Genomic DNA, 20,760 nt, shown 5'->3' on the forward strand with positions numbered 1-20,760 from the left:
AGTCTGGCATATGGTTCGCTGTATGGAACAAGGGAACTGGCCAGGTTTAAAGACCACATCCAAAGACCATCTTAAAGGACCACATTTAAAGAACACATAAATGGACACATTAAATTCCTGCAGGGTAAGCAGCTACGCCATCAGCTTGAAACCCTAACACGGTCTTCCCATTTATATTTGTGGAACTCATACGAATCCTGAATTTTTTAATCATGGATTAAAATGTATTGTTGTACCAAGCATTGGGACATGGACGGTATATACTCACTCTATATATACTCACGCTCTATAGCCCGCAGACTTTTTTTGGGCTTTAGGAATCACTAATAAGCCGGAGTCCTTTGAACGCAGATTTCTTGCCGGGACATATGGTACAATACAATCTGCAAGATAGGATGGAGCTAGACCGTGCAGTATTTTATACGTAAGTAGTAAAACCTTAAAGTGACATCTTAAGTGCAGAGGAAGCCAGTGCAGGTGAGCCAGTATAGGCGTAATATGATCAAACTTTCTTGTTCTTGTCAAAAGTCTTGTTTTCAATGAACACTTAGGCCTCCTCTGCTACTTTATTTTAATGTTGGTTATTATGGTGGTACTTGGAGAGCCAAGTGTTTTCTTGTACTTGGTGAAAAAGTTTAAGAACCACTGATGTAGATTTTTGTTGCCAATGCGCCGAAAGAGCAGAGCATCGCGAGGGACTGTAGACGACACCATAGACACCGTACTTCCTAGACAGCCCACTTTTTTTTTTCTTGACATCTTTTTATCTTGCCAACAAACTGAAGAAAATATTTTTTTTGCAGACGGGGGAAACAGCTGCCAGTAGCTGTGCACATTTTTAATACAAACTTTCATTGAATCTGTGCTTCAATAACTCACTGTATAAAATACAAAGCAACCTGCAAACTTTTAGACTCGATCTTGTCCAACTCGTCTTGTAAAGCAGCTGAATAGGAAAGGATAACATGCATTTGTATATTTTATTGTTTAACTGGTTCACCTATTTATTCACAAACATCCCGTAGTATTTGTCACCATTACATATTTGTCAAAACATTGCTTTATACCAAGGATGTTACAGTGTTGAACGATTTTCTTGAAAAAGTATGTTGGTGATTAATGCTTCTTATTGCCAATCACAAACACAGATCCACTGGCTGACACTCTATTTCTTTTAGTTCCCCGGCTGACAAGTGACTAGCAGCCAATTATGTGTCTAATTATGTATACTAATCACCTATATTATGGCAAATAAACTGCATTTATTTGTATATTAATTATTATTATCAAGGACATGTTACACTTCGAAAGCAAAACAGGAGCAGGCATGCTAATAGCTAAGCTAACTGCTAGGCTAGCTTTAAACAACATCAATAAATAAGTGCTCAGTAAAGTTTAAGGAGTGTAGATAGGACCGCATTACAGTGAATAGCAACGCAACCGACAGATAATCTTTAATATCGCTTGACAAATCTTTTTTTGATAATGTATAGCAGTGGTTCTAAAATGGGGGTACGCATAACCCTGGGGGTACTTGAAGGTGTGCCAAGGGGTACGTGAGATTTTTTTTTTTAAATATTCTGAAAATAGCAACAATTCAAAAATCCTTTATAGATATATTTATTGAATAATACTTGAACAAAATATAAATGTAAGTTCATAAACTGTGAAAAGAATGGCAACAATGCAATGTTCAGTGTTGACAGCTAGATTTTTTGTGGTCATGTTCCATAAATATTGATGTTAAATATTTCTTATTTTGTAAAGAAATGTTTAGAATTAAGTTTATGAATCCAGATGGATATCTATTACAATCCCCAAAGAGGGCACTTGAATTTGATGATTACTTCTATTTGTAGAAATCTTTATTTATAATTGAATCACTTGTTTATTTTTCAACAAGTTTTTAGTTATTTGTATATCTTTTTTTCCAAATATTTCAAGAATAAACACTACAAGTGAGCAATATTTTGCACTGTTATACAATTTAATTAATCAGAAACTGATGACATAGTGCTGTATTTTACTTTTTATCTCTTTTTTTCCAACCAAAAATGCTTTGCTCTGATTAGGGGGTACTTGAATTAAAAAAAATGTTCACAAGATCACTGAAAAAAGGTTGAGAACCACTGATGTAGGGCTGGGCGATATTGCCTTTTTTTAATACTGCGATATTTCTAGGCCATATCGCGATATACGATGTATATTACGATATTTTGCCTTGGCCTTGAATGAACACTTGATGCATATAATCACAGCAGTATGATGATTCTATGTGTCTACATTAAAACATTCTTGTTCATACTGCACTAATATATGCTAGTTTTAAACTTGCATGCAGAGAAGGAAATCACAACTAAGTCAATTTACCAAAAATGTATTTATTAAAGTTATTAGCAGGCGACTTTTCAAATTATGCTACATTTTAGCAGTAATGCTACTTTTGGTAGCAACGCTTGTGCTCCACACATGACAAATTAAAGTTGTCTATTCGACATATTCCCGCTTGAAGCCGAACCAACGCCATGCTGTTTTTCTTGGGAATTAATTCTTCCTTCATTTGTTACGAGATTTGCATCTTCTTTCTCCGCAACAACCCGCTAGCATCACAGCTAACGTTAGCCATGCCGCTCCCTCTCCGCTGGGCGAGGGCGTATACGTATGACGTGACAGTAAGTGACGTATGAATGTGCGCCTGCTTGTCTGTGAGGAGACAACGGAAAGAGCGAGGAGAGTGTAATGCCCGCAGCTGCGTGAGAACGTCTACTCGAATATTACGATATGTATTTTCTATATCGCAAAGAGAAAAACCCGCGATATATATCGTATATCGATATATCGCCCAGCCCTACACTGATGTATAGGGATCTATTTTATTTCATAGTTTTTTGTTTTTTTTTGCTCTTATCGGCTTCTAATGGCAAATTCGGGGCCCCTTGAGTACTCAGATACTTTGCACTCTGTTTGCTGCACAGTAGACAATTGGTTTGGTGGCCCGACACTTTGTTTACTTCTTTTCAAAAGTCACGTGACCGAATACAACCGATAGCACGCACATATCAAAAGGACAACGCTATATTACAAAAGCAGTATATTATTCAATATAGCTTATTTAAGTGTGTACGAACCAGAGTTAAAAGCATACTTTGATGTAAACCCTTACTCCTGTTGCCAAATAGTAACACACTGAATCTGTGAATATTTGCCTTAATTGTAAAAACTCTACTCTAAATTACATTGTAGAGTTTAGTTTCCACTATAACTGTGTTGAAAAGCCCATCGAATAATACAGCAATCTGTATCACTATTGCTGAGTGCATCCATGCCATTATCGCAATGTGCTGCCTGAAAGCCTGCCTTCACAGTTGCAGTCTCCAGTTGCTGAACTGCATTGTATTCAAAAGCAGCTCAGACTGTGCTTACACTGGCAAAAAGGCTTTATTTCTCAGGAAAATGTCCGAAACCATTTTGAGCTGACGATTTCACACTGCAAATACATTTATTCATCACAACAATTAGGTACACCAGTGCACGTAAGGGGACCATTAAGGTCCGAAACAAAAGATGCACTTTTCAAACGAAAACTCTCAGTCTTGATTGATGCTCTCATATTGATTTTTTCCGAAATATGTTTCGCAGGGCTATGGTACTGTTGTGCTATATATATATATATATATATATATATATATATATATATATATATATATATATATATAGATATCTATCTATCTATCTATATATATATATATATATATATATATATATATATATAGATATCTATCTATCTATCTATCTATATATATATATATATAGATAGATAGATAGATATCTATATATATATATATATATATATATATATATATATATATATATATATATATATATATATATATATATAGCACAACAGTACCATAGCCCTGCGAAACATATTTCGGAAAAAATCAATATGAGAGCATCAATCAAGACTGAGAGTTTTCGTTTGAAAAGTGCATCTTTTGTTTCGGACCTTAATGGTCCCCTTACGTGCACTGGTGTACCTAATTGTTGTGATGAATAAATGTATTTGCAGTGTGAAATCGTCAGCTCAAAATGGTTTCGGACATTTTCGGACTATATATATATATATGTATGTATGTATGTATGTATGTATATATACATACATATATATATATATATATATATATACATACATATATATATATATATATATATATATATATATATATATATATATATATAGATATCTATCTATCTATCTATATATATATATATATATAGATAGATAGATAGATATCTATATATATATATATATATATATATATATATATATATATATATGTATGTATATATATATATATATATATATATGTATGTATATATACATACATACATACATACATACATATATATATATATATATATATATATATATATATATATATATATATATATATATATACATACATAGATACATACATACATATATATATATATACATACGTACACATATACGTATATATATATATATATATATATATATATATATATATATATATATATATATATATATATATATATATATATATATAGATGTATGCGTGGCGCAGTGGGAGAGTAGCTGTGCGCAACCCGAGGGTCCCTGCTTCAATCCCCACCTAGTACCAACCTCGTCACGTCCGTTGTGTCCTGAGCAAGACACTTCACCTTTGCTCCTGATGGGTGCTGGTTAGCGCCTTGCATGGCAGCTCCCTCCATCAGTGTGTGAATGTGTGTGTGAATGAGTAAATGTGGAAGTAGTGTCAAAGTGCTTTGAGTACCTTGAAGGTAGAAAAGCGCTATGTAAGTATATATATATATATATATATATATATATATATATATATATATATATATATATATATATATATATATATATATATACTATATATATATATATATATATATATATATATATTAGGGTGTAACGGTACGGGTATTTTATCGAACCGTTTCGGTACGGGGTTTCCGGTTCGGTGCGGAGGTGTACCGAACGAGTTTCCACACGGACATATTAAGTAGCCTACTGCACGTTGTGTAAACAATACTCAAAATGCCGGATATTTGAGACATTTAAGAAACTCCGCCCTGACAGCTCCGCAAAAAGAGGACATGTCCAGTGAAAACAGGATGTATGGTCAGTCTATGACCTAGCTAGGTCCTGACCACACGTCCTCCCCTCACCGGACCCAAATCCCCCACCACCCCCCGAGGGGCCGCCAGGGCGGAGCCCCCCAAACGCCCCAAATGTCCGGCACCTCGAGTTATGGTTGCGTGTATTTTCAATGTATCTTCAGTGTTAAGAAGGTTAAAAACAAAACAAATTGCGCGTGCAGCAGCATTCGTGAGGGAGGGGGAGAGACAAATTAAATGTTTGTGTCAAAAGTGTGCCCCGGAGGCCATTTGCAGTCCACAACTAATGTTTTAAAGGTCCACGGCACATTTTAAAAATACTATTAAAATAAACAAAAACATAACAAAAGTGAAAAAAAAAGCTTAAAGGTTAAATGTAATTTAGAAAAAGTTGCAATGTTGACTAATAAAACAAAGCTGTTTTTATTTTCTTTCAAACTGTCATTGCTCAAAACATAAACATATGTAGAGTATATGTAGTATATATTTATTTTATTATATGATATATATAATATATATATATATATATATATATATATATATATATATATATATATATATATATATATATATATATATATATATATATATATATATATATATATATATATATCTATCCCCAGGTGCATGTCCAAAGACATGCACCTGGGGATAGGTTGATTGGCAACACTAAATTGGCCCTAGTGTGTGAATGTGAGTGTGAATGTTGTCTGTCTATCTGTGTTGGCCTTGCGATGAGGTGGCGACTTGTCCAGGGTGTACCCTGCCTTCCGCCCGATTGTAGCTGAGATAGGCGCCAGCGCCCCCCGCGACCCCGAAAGGGAATAAGCGGTAGAAAATGGATGGATGGATGGATGGATGGATATATATATTATATTATTTATTATTATTCTTGTCTATTGTGAGGGAACTGTCGTGCTGAATTTCCCCCAGGGATCAATAAAGTACGTTCTATTCTATTCTATATTATTAAAACAAAATCAATGTTATTATGAATTATTGACCTGTCCAAGGTTCCCATTACTTCACATCAAATATTTCACTAAGAAAAATATTTTTAGTGGAAGATTTTGCAAATTTGGTAAATAAATAACCAAAAATGTATATTTTGTTGTTTTCTTACTGTACCGAAAATGAACCGAACCGTGACATATAAACCGAGGTACGTACCGAACCGAAATTTGTGTGTACTGTTACACCCCTAATATATATATAAATATATATATATATATATATATATATATATATATATATATATATATATATACGCAATGTAAGTATATGTGTAATGTAGTAACAGACACATTTATAATTACATGTAATATATACGTATTTTGATCATTTTAAGCATACGCGGCGCATTAATGAAAAAAACACACCACCATGTTTGATTTTTTTTCTTCTCTATTACTGATAACTGCTCACTGCAGACTTCATGAAAGCCAACAGATAAAACATCGCTTACTGTGCAATGTCGGCTGTCATTAGGATGCAAACTGCGATGTTCATATATTCCCATTTAGATGAAAAATGTCTAATAATATTCGGAAAGAAACCAAGCGTCTCTCCATGTCATTCAGCGTGGACAAAGAATCAGAACCTATTTTAGTATTTATAAAGCTGCATGCAGCACACTTTTTGTTATTTTTACATGAACATTTTCTTTTTTTGGTACTCTGTCAGAGTACCAACTTGTCGAAATAGGTCTCTAGACCAGTGGTTCTCAAATGGGGGTACGTGTACCCCTGGGGGTACTTGAAGGTATGCCAAGGGGTACGTGATATTTTTTAAAAATATTCTAAAAATAGCAACAATTCAAAAATCCTTTATAAATATATTTATTGACTAATACTTCAACAAAATATGAATGTAAGTTCGTAAACTGTAAAAAACTAAAAATACAACAATGCAATATTCAGTGTTGACAGCTAGATTTTTTGTGGGCATGTTCCATAAATGTTGATGTTAAAGATGTATTTTTTTTTAAGAAATGTTTAGAATTAAGTTCATGAATCCAGATGGATCTCTATTACAATCCCAAAGAGGGCACTTTAATTTGATGATTACTTTTATGTGTAGAAATCTTTATTTATAATTGAATCACTTGTTTATTTTTCAACAAGTTTTTATTTATTTATTTATTTATTTTTTCCAAATACTGTATTACCTTGAATTGCAACCGTGGCGCTAATTAATTTAAAACCTCTTCTCACTCCTGCGCTTACCAAAGGCATGCGGTAAAACTAAGCGTGCGCTAATTATTTTAAAACCTCTTCTCACTTCGGCACTTACCAAAGGTATGCAGTAAAAATTTGAGTGTAATGTAAGCTTGGACCTTAAATCCTACTGAATACCTCTTAATCTTCTTCCCTTTAGGCGATTTCAAATTACCGGTAATTGAAATCAGCCTCCTCCATTTTGAAAATGATGACAGGGGAAGTGTCACTCGTGACGTCACGAGTTTGACCAGGCAGTAATACTAAGCAAGCGCTAATTATTTTGGGAAGCGAGTTTGACCCGGCAGTAATTAATGGCAGGCGCATACTTTATGCCCTGCGGCAATTCAAGGAAATACGGTAGTTCAAGAAAGACAACTACAAATTAGTAATATTTTGCACTGTTATACAATTTAATAGATTAAAAACTGATGACATAGTGCTGTATTTTACTTCTTTGTCTCTTTTTTTCAACCAAAAATGCTTTACTCTGATTAGGGGGTAAGTGAATTTAAAAAAAAATCACAGGGAGTACGTCACTGAAAAAAGGTTTAGATGCACTGCTCTAGACTTCTTCTATTCAGATGAGATGCACGATTTATGATCTACAACAAATTTCTAGGGAGAAAGGAAGCGAGGAAACACCTCGCCAGTGGATCATGTCGAAATTGTACACAGGCTTGTGATCAAGGCGCCGCTATATATAGTTTGTATGTGTTAGCGTCTATATTAACAATACCACTAATACTTGGTTGATATTCCAATCACAAAATGTAAATGGAGTGGATTTTGAATGGTTAATTATCAGGTTTTATGGCCGAATTAGAGTAGCTCCCATTTGGACTTTTATTTACCTTTGATTACAAGTAAGAACGCATTAAAAAAATGCTTTCTACTTCGGCTTCATGTCTTTCATAAAGGTTGTGAACGATAGGCAAGATTCCCAAAAAGTGCAGAAATAAAATTTAAGTTTTGAAACTTAAATCTAACTTAGTAAAGTAGACTTCCATCAAGACTAAAGACTTAATTTGGATCAATATCCAATTGTACAATATCATATTGTACCTCCTGCAGATACATAAATATAGAACAATTAAAGAAAATGTTGAAATATGCACTAAGGGCTTGATTAACTATGATCCCAAATAACAAATGCTAAACAGTGTGTGCAAACTATAAAAATGCTCCAACCTTCCATCCATCCATTCATTTTCTATCGCTTGTCCCTCTGTGGAGTTTTATTATATTGTGCAATTTGCACCACACAATTATACCAACTTCTCTGGGCAATATAGAAAAGTGCAGTCTAGACAACAGAATCTATTTTCAGCACACCTAAGGTACACTGTCGTAGGCGCCCTGCAAATATGATGATGATGCGCTGGAATGATCCAGGCGCAAGAAAATGCATGTTGCAAAAAGTTTGTTCATATATTGTAGAAGAAAACACCAAAACAAATTATTTGGATTTGTTTTAATCAGCCTAAGTCAGGGGTAGGGAACCTATGGCTCTAGAGCCAGATGTGGCTCTTTTGATGACTGCATCTGGCTCTCAGATAAATCTTAGCTGACATTACTTAACACGATAAGTAATGAATAATTCCGCTGGTAATCACAATGTTAAAAATAACGTTCAAAATATAAAATATTGTCATGCATTTTAATCCATCCATCTGTTTTTTACCGCACCTGTTCAATAAAAAGAATTAAAGACTTATCATACTCTAAAAATGTTGGTCTTACTTTAAAAAATGTACGCATTTGGTTGTATTCAGTGTTAAAAAATATGATATGGCTCTCACAGAAATACATTTTAAAATATTTGGCTTTCATGGCTCTCTCAGCCAAAAAGGTTCCTGACCCCTGGCCTAAGTCATCCAGCAACTTTAAAATCCTAAAATAACATTGCTGTATAGACCATTTTATTTCTGACAGTCCAAATATGTTGACACGCATAGGATGTACGATTTTGTCTCCATTGTCTGTATTTGCAGCGTGATCTTCTCCTTTTAAAGCGAATTCACGCATAACTGTGCCAGTTTTCACAAACCTTCCCAATATGCTAAATATAGACTTAAAAACAGCCTCCATTTTAAGGTTTGATAAATTACATTGCAGCGTTAGATGATTTCCCTATTTTCTGGACCATAAGCCGCACCTTTTTTTCCCAAATATTAGCTGCACCGGATTATAAACTGCAGATTTACAGTATACGTTGTGAAATGTGTTATTTACACAGAAATCATTTGTAAATATCTTAATTATTTCCAAACCGTGTCTGTACTCAGCAGTAAAACGAATGATCAAAAAAAGCGTTATATGAATATAACTCACTTCACTTCACTTACGAAATCAGGGCAGTGATTTCTCTTATCCGTCGCTGCTTTTAATCAGTAAGAGCAAGAACTCTATCGAAAAGTTGACATTTGTATGAAGATTTAGTTTTCCTTACCAGCTCTGTTTCCACTTACTTCACATTGTCGTCATCTCTTATTCGTGGTTTCCTTCCCTTCTCGCCCTCCTGACTTCTTCCTCCATTTCCCCCACTTTTGCAGATAATGAGGATTGAATTTAGTCAATTTGATGTGGAACAGGGTTGTGGGATTTTTCCTTCCTGCTTATCTGCAGAGACCAGGCCCTCCCAGATTGGCTGGCCACCTAACCTGCCATTGTGGCAAGCAACAAGCCCCCAACCCCCTGCATCACACAAACCTTAAACCAAACCCCACCCCCATGTATGTGGTCACTATCTTTTTTATTAGTCATATCTTCTCAGATTAAAACATACGCTCCAATTATCCACATCCTCTGTCTTTTTCTTCCAAAACCATGACTTGAGAGAGTGCAGGTTTCTACGATGCAATATCCAAGGTTAAAAGTAAGAATACAACTGGAATTAATAACAGTTATTTTCAATTAAAGTTTTGATATCATTATAGCATCCTTTCGCTCACCCAGCCATCATACTTTATTTTCCCTTCTGAACTCTGCCTCCCCATCCCTTTGACGCCCCTCAGCAAGATACCCTCCCCCTACTTTCATGCCTTCTTGACACCATCTCTATCATCTTTTTCCCCCTCATTCTTTATTCAGTAACAGTATAACCTTTTTTCATCCAAAAATGAAGCTGTGTGGAATAATTGGGTTAAAATAAAGCAGCATGGGGAGCTGAAAGTTCTGAACTAGTATTTAAATAATGGAAGGGAAGCAGAGCTTTTTTCAGACACACATTTCTGTGAACTTTGTTTTTGTATATGTAATTAACCCGTATTTTCATCGACATAAGATCGGTCGATGCAGAGAAATTAAACGGAAGGGACTTAAATGTTTTTCTAAGGTTATTGGGGTTGGGTTAGTACGGGGATCAGCAACCCGCGGCTCTAGAGCTCTTTAGCGCCGCTCGAGTGGCTCCCTGGACCTTTTTCAGAAATGTGTGAAAATGGGAAAATATGAAGAAAAAACTTTTTTTTTGTTTAAATATATTTTCTACAAGGGAACAAACATGACACAAACCTTGTAATTGTTAGAAATCTCACTGTTTATGTTATATTAGCTTCACTGATGAGAGTTCTGTCCTACTAATTCAAAGTTAAAGACCGACTGAAACCCACTACTACCGACCACGCAGTCTGATAGTTTATATATCAATGATGAAATATTAACATTGCAACACATGCCAATACGGCCTTTTTAGTTTACTAAATTGCAATTTTAAATTTGCCGCGAGTGTCTTGTTGAAAACTTCACGGACTGTCAGGAAATATCAGCGCTGCACCACTCGCGGCTAAAAGTCGTCTGCTTTAACCGCATCATTACACAGTATTTTGGACATCTGTGTTGCTGAAACTTTTAAAATGTCTTCATTTAATATTGGAGACTATAAAAAACAATGCTGTAGGTGGAAAGCGGTGGATTGCAGCTGTCTTTAGCACCGAGACACAGCCGGTGTTTCTCTGTTTGTTGTGAAGCGGAACGGTCAAGCAAACATGTTTTCTCTACGTCAACCAGCATGTTTTTGAATGGGGAAAGTGTGATATATATCTTACCGGAGAAATCATTGGATTATTTGTCGTTCTGCAGCAGCTGTTTAAAAGACAGCTGTAGGCTTGGCTCCTCGTTTTCTCTCTGAGAAACTTTGTGTTCACCGCGGCCATCCGACCTAGAGGTATGTCTTTACAATCTTTAAAATCTCACTAAAACACTATTAAAACAATAAGCAGATAAGGAATCTTTCCGGAATTATCCTAGTAAATGTGTCTTATTACATCTGAAACACTCACACTGCCGCCGCCCGGAGCCGTCATTTTTTTTTTTTTTTCTAGTCCTTCACTATCAATATCTTAATTCACGAATCTTTCATCCTCGCTCAAATTAATGGGGAAATTGTCGCTTTCTCGGTCCGAATGGCTCTTACTGCTGGTGGCTCCCATTAAAAACAATGTGAATATGTGTGGAGCCCTGCAACTCGTGACGTCACGCGCACATACTTCCGGTAAAGGAGGTTTAGTTCGGTTGGTAGAGTGTCCGTGCCAGCAACTTGAGGGTTGCAGGTTCGATTCCCGCTTCTGCCATCCTAGTCACTGCCGTTGTGTCCTTGGGCAAGACACTTTACCCACCTGCTCCCAGTGTCACCCACACTGGTTTGAATGTAACTTAGATATTGGGTTTCACTATGTAAAGCGCTTTGAGTCACTAGAGAAAAAGCGCTATATAAATAAAATTCACTAATTCACTTCACTTCTATTAGCAACCAATAGTTGCGAACTTTATCGTTGATGTTCTCTACTAAATCCTTTCAGCAAAAATATAGCAATATCGCAAAATGATCAACTATGACACATAAAATGGACCTGCTATCTCTGTTTAAATAAGAAAATCTCATTTCAATAGGCCTTTAAAGTTAAAAGTTAAAGTACCAATGATTGTCACACACACACACAAGGTGTGGCAAAATTATTCTCTGCATTTGACCCATCACCCTTGATCACCCCCTGGGAGCTGAGGGGAGCAGTGGGCAGCAGCAGTGGCCGCGCCCGGGAGTCATTCCAACCCTTAATGCTGAATGCCAAGGAGGGAGTTTATGGGTCCCATTTTTATAGTCTTTGGTATGACTCGGCTGGGGTTTGAACTCACAACCTACCGATCTCAGGGCAGACACTAGGCCCCTGAGTAGGCTGATTTCAGCGATCCTTGAACTCATCGTAGTTTGTTTACATGTGCAACTTTCTCTGACGTTGCCACATAAAGACGTGTTTAATGCCACTTCTTTTGTGTCTCATTTTGTTCATCAAACATTTTATGCTGTGCGGGAATGCACCAAGGTGAGCTTTGTTAATATTATTGACTTGTTGAAGTGTTAATCAGGCATATTTGGTCAGTGCGCGACAGCAAGCTAATCGATTAGCTACCTTAGTAGCTAATCAATCAAGTGTACAATTGAATAGAAATACTTTTTTTTTCTGAGTGTTTTTTTGGTACCTGGCGTGTTTTTGTTTCATAGTGAGTCTCCAATCAGCCTTCTTAAAACATTTTAAACCTGCACAGAAATAAAACAAAACAAAACTTAACATAAATGTGTCTCCTTAAGGCCTACATCAACACAGCTAGCCTTCTAATAAGTTAGCTGAAAACTATCAAGCTAATTCAGGGGGCGCCAGAGAGCACAACTTACGTCACATGGAAGAGAGTAGACTGACTACACAAACGGTCCTCAGCCTTTAAGTCTGCTGGGACATGTGATGTTCAGAGACCATAAAAACATATAGGAAATCATAGTACTAAACTTTGAATAATAAAATTTGCAAAATAAAGAGTCACATTACATAATATGTAAATGTAATAAATTAGATAAGATTACATTAAAATAAAATTACATAAAAAAATAAGAATAGTAGTAAGACAGTAAACAATTGAGATCATAAATTACCTCTGTTACATTCCCCCCTACTGATCTCAACTTACCCCCTCAAACTCAACCAAAAGAAACACACAAAAAACATTAGAGTAGACTGAGACAATATGAAACTCGCTACATTAACATGCTATTTAGGCTAGCTGTATGTACATATTGCACCATTATGCCTCATTTGTAGCTATATTTGAGCTCATTTAATTCTCTTTAATTATGTCCCCTGTGTATTTAATTTATATTTGCATGTCTCATGACACATTATCTGTATGTAATATTGGCTGCATATCTCATAGTTGCTTGTGTGCCATGTTGTTCCAGACCACAGCAAATGTTACTCAGCTTGCAAAGACTGTAATAAATCTATTAGAAGAAGACAGTCTGCTGTTTCCTTAAACTTGGACACACATCCATACCTTCGGTCATTATAAGCCAGTCATTTCCAGGAATTATCTCATCCTGTGAGAAATCTCCATTTTCATTTCCACTGTTGCAAAAATGTGTTGAAGAAAAATTTAAATACTACATTTCTGTCAACGAAGATTTCTGTCAGTCTATGATAATAGGCTAATTCAGCTTATATAGGCACATACATCATGTGTTGCCTTCATTATAAGACTGATGTAAGGCTTTTTATGTTTTGCGGCCTGCGATGAGGTGGCAACTTGTCCAGGGTGTACCCTGCCTTCCGCCCGATTGTAGCTGAGATAGGTGCTAGCGCCCCCCGCGATCCCAAAAGGGAATAAGCGGTAGAAAATGGAAATGTTTTGCGGCTCCAGACAGATTTTTTTGCCAACACTGGGATAGTAGGACAGTAGTATCGTGGCTTGATGTGAAGAATGTAAGCTAGTTGTAGGAAAATACTTGAAACAATGTTTTAAGGCTGTCAAAAATAACAAGTTATTTAATGTAATTAATCACCAACAAAAACTGCATTAATCATGCATATACTGAAATTAATGACACAATTTATTTTGACTTTGCATAAGTGAAAAGACTTTGACTGTTGCTCACTGGCTTTTTTTATTTTTAAAAATAACTATTACTAAATTTTAAGAATTATTTGCAATTTTAACATTTTATGAAGTTGAGCCAACTTAATTCAAATTCCAATTATTTAGATTGATTTAATACACATTTTTCGTGCCTTCTCCCCCACATTTTGATGGACGCACCTGCTTTGAAATATTTGGTTGAATCAGCCAAACAGTCAAAAACAGATTTAATATCATGTTTCGGTTGTTGTATGATGATGAATTAAGTGGAAACTTTGTAGAAACGTGACTACAGTAAAGGTAAACACAGCTACCTTGTAACGCCATCTGTTATTTTTTTTACTCCAAGGGGAGATGAAGGAGGCAGTTGTTTGCTTAAAGGCATGTCACACAGCAACAACTAATTGGGACCTGATGTGTAATTTGTGTAAAATGAGAATGACAAAATATTATCATGTTGGGAATTAAAATGATAGACGAAAATAAGCATTAGATGCCAATCAGGCAAAATACAGTTTTGTGTCTTGTTCCGTGTGAGAGAATGGATGCGACAACAGAGCTGTTTTAATGAATTATTATTTAAATTCAAGTTATCAGCTGCCTGGTGTGCAGGCAGCCTGATTTCTTCATGCGTTTAACTCACCAGTCAGGCTACCAATTACAAATTAGTTACGCATAGTCTCTGCTTTTGGGAGATACAGTATATAACATTCCACGACACCAGTGAAAAATTCAATTCAATAAAAGTGTGCAAGATAAAGGTCATTTTGTTTTTTATTTTCTTTTGAAAATGTGAAAGGTTCAGCTTTGGGTCAGCAGTCTCTCTCTCAGACATGTTTATCTCTCTGCACCTTCCCCACAGTCTCAGCCGTCAATGTTGAACAGTTCAGTGGTTCAGAGCGAGACCCCCAGTGTGATTCTGGAGGGACTGAGACCCGGGACCGGCTACATGGTTCAGGTGAGGGCCCGCACAGTGGCCGGATTTGGAAGCTACAGCAAGGAGATGCTCTTCCAAACGCTCATTGATGGTAAGTGTGTGGGTGTGCAGCTGGAGCGTGTGGAGATGTGTGTGTGGGTGCTGCATGCACAACCAGGTGAGCTTGAGCTCAGTTGGAAATCTGCCTGCTAAGTGACTTAAAATTGCCTGACGTGTGCGTATGGGCTCTAGAAATGAAATGAAATGAATAATAACGTAGTAAACACTGAATTAATCTCCGCTTTTCACTTTTGTGTTTCTGCAGATGAATTTAAGTCAGATTTGGGACAGCAGCTCTCCCTGATTGCTGGCTCCTTAGTCGGCGGTGTGTGTATTGTCTCGTTGGTAGCTATCGCCATCATTTGTGTCAGGTAATGCAACCAAAACAAACATTTACACCAGGGGTTCCCAAACTACGGCCCGCGGGCCAGATGTGGCCCGCCGGCATCCAAAAGCCGGCCCGAAGGAAGTCCCAAGATTAAAAAAAAATTAAATTAAATTTTCTTTTCTTTTTTTAATTATCCATCGGTCCATTTTCTACCGCTTGTCCCAATCGTGGTCACGGGTGGTGCTGTAGCCTATCTTAGCTGCATTATTATTATTTTTTTAAATCTGTCCTTTCTAATCCATTTTCCATCGTTTGTTACTCTCGGTGCCTCCCAGCCGCTCAGGCTAGTCATATTGTCTTAAAATTTATCTTCGCATCGATAGGATGGCATCGTTGTGCTCAAGCCGCAGTGTCAGGCAAGCATGCCGCTAGTGTGAGTTCTTTCAAGGAGTGCATATGTATGTATATATATATATATATATATATATTAGGGCTGTGAATCTTTGGGTGTCCCACGATTCGATTCAATATAAATTTTTGGGGTCACGATTCGATAATATATCGATTTTTTTTTATTTGATTCGATTCTTGATTCAAAAACGATATTTTTCCGATTCAAAAGGATTCTGTATTCATTCAATACATAGGATTTCAGCAGGATCTACCCCAGTCTGCTGACATGCCAGCAGAGTAGTAGTTTTTTTTTTTTTTTAAAAGCTTTTATAATTGTAAAGGACAATGTTTTATCAACTGATTGCAAAATTGTAAATTTGTTTTAACTATTAAACGAACCAAAAATATGACTTCTTTTATCTTTGTGAAAACATTGGACAAGCTTATGAGATGCAATGCAAGTGTAAGCCACTGTGACACTATTGTATTTTATTACTTTTATAAATGTCTAATGACAATGTCAATGAGGGATTTTTAATCACTGCTATTCTGAAATTATAATTTATATTGATACTGTTGTTGATAATATTAATTTTTGTTTCATTATTCTTGGTTTGTTCTGTGTCGTGTTTGTGTCTTCTCTCAATTGCTCTGTTTATTGCAGTTATGAGTGTTGCTGGGTCAGGTTTGGTTTTGGAATTGGATTGCATTGTTATGGTATTGCTGTGTAGTGGTTTGTTGGATTAATTTAAAAAAAAAAAACTAAAAAAATGTTTAATTAAAAAGAAAAAAATTGTTTTTTTAAAAATGAGAATTGATTCTGAATCGCACAACGTAAACGATTCGAATCGATTTTTTCCCCACACCCCTAATATATATATATATATATATATATATATATATATATATATATATATATATATATATATATATATATATATAGATATATATATATATACATATATATGTACATATATATATGTACAGTACATGTGTGTGTATGTATATACATACACACACACACATACATGTATATATATATATATATATATATATATATATATATATATATATCCATCCATCCATTTTCTACCGCTTATTCCCTTTTGGGGTCGCGGGGGGTGCTGGCGCCTATCTCAGCTACAATCGGGCGGAAGGCGGGGTACACCCTGGACAAGTCGCCACCTCATTGCAGGGCCAACACAGATAGACAGACATATGTATATATATATATGTATATATATATATATATATATATATATATATATATATATATATATATATATATATATATATATATATATATATATATATATATATATATAATATACACATATGCATATGTACACACAGCCTGGCCCCCCGGCAAATTGTTTTATTCCAATGCGGCCCCTGAGTCAAAAAGTTTGGGGACCCCTGATTTACACTCACATATTGGTATTTCGTTTTTGAAAATTGACAACCTCAGAAAATGCCTACCTTTGACATGCTTAGTCAGGGCTATTCAACTGGCTGCCCTGGTGCAATGAAACCATAGTGGCCCCGGAGTTTAGTTCAAAACATGGGTGACAAACGTTTTTGCAGCAAATTCCTAAAAGCACCAGAGTGTTCTTGTTGTATAGATGAACAAAGAACAGTGGGGTCCAAACTTTTACATACATGAGGTGTACCTCAAGGCATCCACTTAAGTCCCCTCCTTTTTGGCAGCTACAATTTCTTTTGGTAAGATGATTTATGTAACTATGGTGTTGATGTAGCTTATTTACTTTAGATGCTGTCTGTAGTCATTTGTTCAATATATTTAATTATACTAGTGGTGTTCCTCAAGGTTCCATTTTGGGTCCTCTCTTTTTTGGATTTGTGCTATTCCACTGGTGGTCCCTGAGGTCAGTTCAAAAAACTTGTGAGAAACCTTTTTTTTTTTTCAGCAAATTCTTAAAAAAAATAGAGTATTGTCATATAAATGATCTTTGACTAGCTTTTTTGCAGAAGGTCCTTGAAAACAGCAGACCTCTTCTGTCAAACGCAGTGGCGAGCCGTGCGTTTCCCACCTGGCCTTCAGTGACGTCCGACTTCAGTGATTCCCCTTTTAAAAATACCATATGTCCCGACATGACTATTGCTAGAGAAATACTATACAGAAATACATTTACGCACTACTGCACATTGTACAAAACGGGTTATTTTCTGGTGCATTTAAAAATCAAAAAACCCGCTTCAGCAATTAAAACATATCTTATGTAGTTCTGTGAAAATAAAAACAGCAAAAAACATATTGAACGTGAAAAAAATAAATAAATAAATATCTGAACTCACAATTAGTAGAACCCATTCGAGCTTCCGGGGTTGGCCGACTTTAAATATACTTCTTGAAAATGGCCTTGCAAACATATGTGTTGTCTTGTCTAATCATAAAAGTTGTCCGAGTTCTTAAGATTTACTCCACAACGTGCTCATCAAAATGGGAACATTCAACCTAAACGGGGCTTCTGCGCATGCGCTTCCCTACTGTTGCATGCTGGGTAATGGAGTTTGTATGTTACCTAGCTCATAACACCACAATATATATCTACTTTAGGCCAACTAGAAGGCCTTACTGATAACAACTTGTGATCTAATCTGATAAACCGCAACTGTCTGTCAAATGTTTGTGTCCGTTCGCTTAAAGTGCACGGACGTCCGCAGTGTTGATTTTGAAGGCCCGGGCAGATTTCGTACAGCATGGCAACATAAGCTAACTGAATTCAGATTGGATAAAAATGCTAACCGAAAAGCAACAGCACTGTCCATCCATCCATTTTCTACCGCTTATTCCCTTTGGGGTCACGGGGGACGATGGTGCCTATCTCAGCTACAATCGGGCGGAAGGCGGGGTACACCCTGGACAAGTTACCACCTCATGGCAGGGCCAACACAAACAGACAGACAACATTCACACTCACATTCACACACTAAGGCCAATTTAGTGTTGCCAAACAACCTATCCCCAGGTGCATGTTTTTGGTGGTGGGAGGAAACCGGAGTACCCGGAGGGAACCCACGCATTCACGGGGAGAACATGCAAACTCCACACAGAAAGATCCCGAGCCCGGGATTGAACCCTGACTACTCAGGACTTTCGTATTGTGAGGCAGATGCACTAACCCCTCTGCCACCGTGAAGCCGCAACAGCACTGGAAGGAGCATAATATGACTGTGACAGGTCTCCAGCCGTCATCGTGTGGGTTGCATGGACCATCGATACAAGACGCATCGTAGCAGGTTTGACACTCGTTTATTGTTTCAATAAACCTTGTTTGGTCCCAGTCGGTCACGCCAATTTCTAGCGCGACCTATTTTCCTGCTCGTCTCGGCGCGCCTTTTGGTGTCCGGTGACTGCTTTTCCTCTCGGGCTCATCCTTCTTCTGGTCGCTCTCGTCGTCTTTCGTTGTGGCAGTTTCTCCTCCCTCTTCTGCCACAATCGCTCCTCTTTCTCCCCTTTTAAACTGCAGGATAATATGCAGGGATTGAGAGCAGGTGTGTGGTTTACGCACCTGACTCTGATTGCTGCAGCGTTGCTCCAAGCGCGCCCCGCTTCTACGCTTCACCACACACTCCGCCCACTGGCTGCCATCTTGAGTAGGACCGCCGTTTGTCCTACCCCGCTGTAGGCTCGTCGGCTCCGTCTCTCCACAATGACACGAAAACAATATGAATACTTTTAAATATTTAGGGAAAATAAATAAGAAAATAAAAAATAATTTCTGGTTATGTTAGGCCAGCAGAGAAGGCCTTGTTGGCCCTGACGGCGTACCACTGGTTAAACGTTAATCCTCCGGAATACACAACACAAGATTCATAGTGAAAGGGAGAAGCCTGGTCCCTCCTTTGCTATTTTTTTTATACTCCTGAGAATCTGTATCCAGAGGATGCTGATCCTCAGGAGGACATACTGATTATTTAACTAATTTTAAAACATGAATGTGTAAAATGTATAAGTACTTACTATTTCTGAATAATATTAAAAGATGATTGTTGGAAAACATATCATATTTGAGTCACGGTGGAGATGTAAGCTAGAGTCAAGAAAATAATAACAGCAACATGTCAGCCAATATTATTCAATTCCTGCATTTATTTTGCTGTTTTTCCCCTCCTGTTGATACTTTTTGACATGCCAAAAGACTTCAGTTGACAGGAAAAAAAAAATATTAACTTCCCTTCTATCTCTGTATCTGTAGCTGTCTTTCTAGCTGCTTCCATCTTTTTGCAAACTCTTTGGTTGTGTGTGTTTTTCTATTGTGCAGGAGGAGGCAGTTGAAAGAGAGTGTGTATGGAGACAAGCTGCAACAGTACAATGCAGGAGGAGGTAGGATTCATTGTTTATGTGATCTTCAAATACCCACATCCAGTTGAGAAATGCTCAGTTTCTGTTGTAGTTCAATTTGATCAGGTCAGGGTTCTCAGGTTCTTTAACACCCAACGTAAACAATCATGCCTTTGTCTTTCCTGAAACTCTGCCGGTTCGTCGCTTGAACACCCTATTAGGTAAAGATTTTTTTATTTTTTTTATGTTTTATTTTAATTCTGTCAGTTGTAAAATACAACATCACACAAGTAAAGATCACATCAATATTTCTGTTAAAGTTTATTAAAAAGGTTGTTTGAATCCAATTAGGGAATGTGTAACAGTAGTCTTGTAAAAATGCAGAATGCCACACGCAACACTTCACCGTTCGCTTATCACAGACGTCATAACGTCATTAAAGTGGAAATTAGTAAGTTCACAAATAGTG

The 20,760-nt window shown here is 36.6% G+C and overlaps 1 protein-coding gene across 1 annotated transcript in view; it reads left to right on the forward strand.

Annotated features, from left to right (window-relative positions):
- Positions 1 to 20,760, forward strand: part of LOC133540745 (ephrin type-B receptor 1-like) — a 301,052-nt gene that overhangs the window by 217,623 nt on the left and 62,669 nt on the right. The window contains exons 10-12 of the mRNA XM_061883635.1: positions 15,151 to 15,316; positions 15,530 to 15,635; positions 20,272 to 20,333. Of these exons, the coding sequence (XP_061739619.1) occupies positions 15,151 to 15,316; positions 15,530 to 15,635; positions 20,272 to 20,333 (334 nt within the window). The remainder of the gene's footprint in view (positions 1 to 15,150; positions 15,317 to 15,529; positions 15,636 to 20,271; positions 20,334 to 20,760) is intronic.

This window comes from Nerophis ophidion, linkage group LG22, assembly GCF_033978795.1.
Source record: "Nerophis ophidion isolate RoL-2023_Sa linkage group LG22, RoL_Noph_v1.0, whole genome shotgun sequence".
In the NCBI taxonomy this organism is placed as follows: domain Eukaryota; kingdom Metazoa; phylum Chordata; class Actinopteri; order Syngnathiformes; family Syngnathidae; genus Nerophis; species Nerophis ophidion.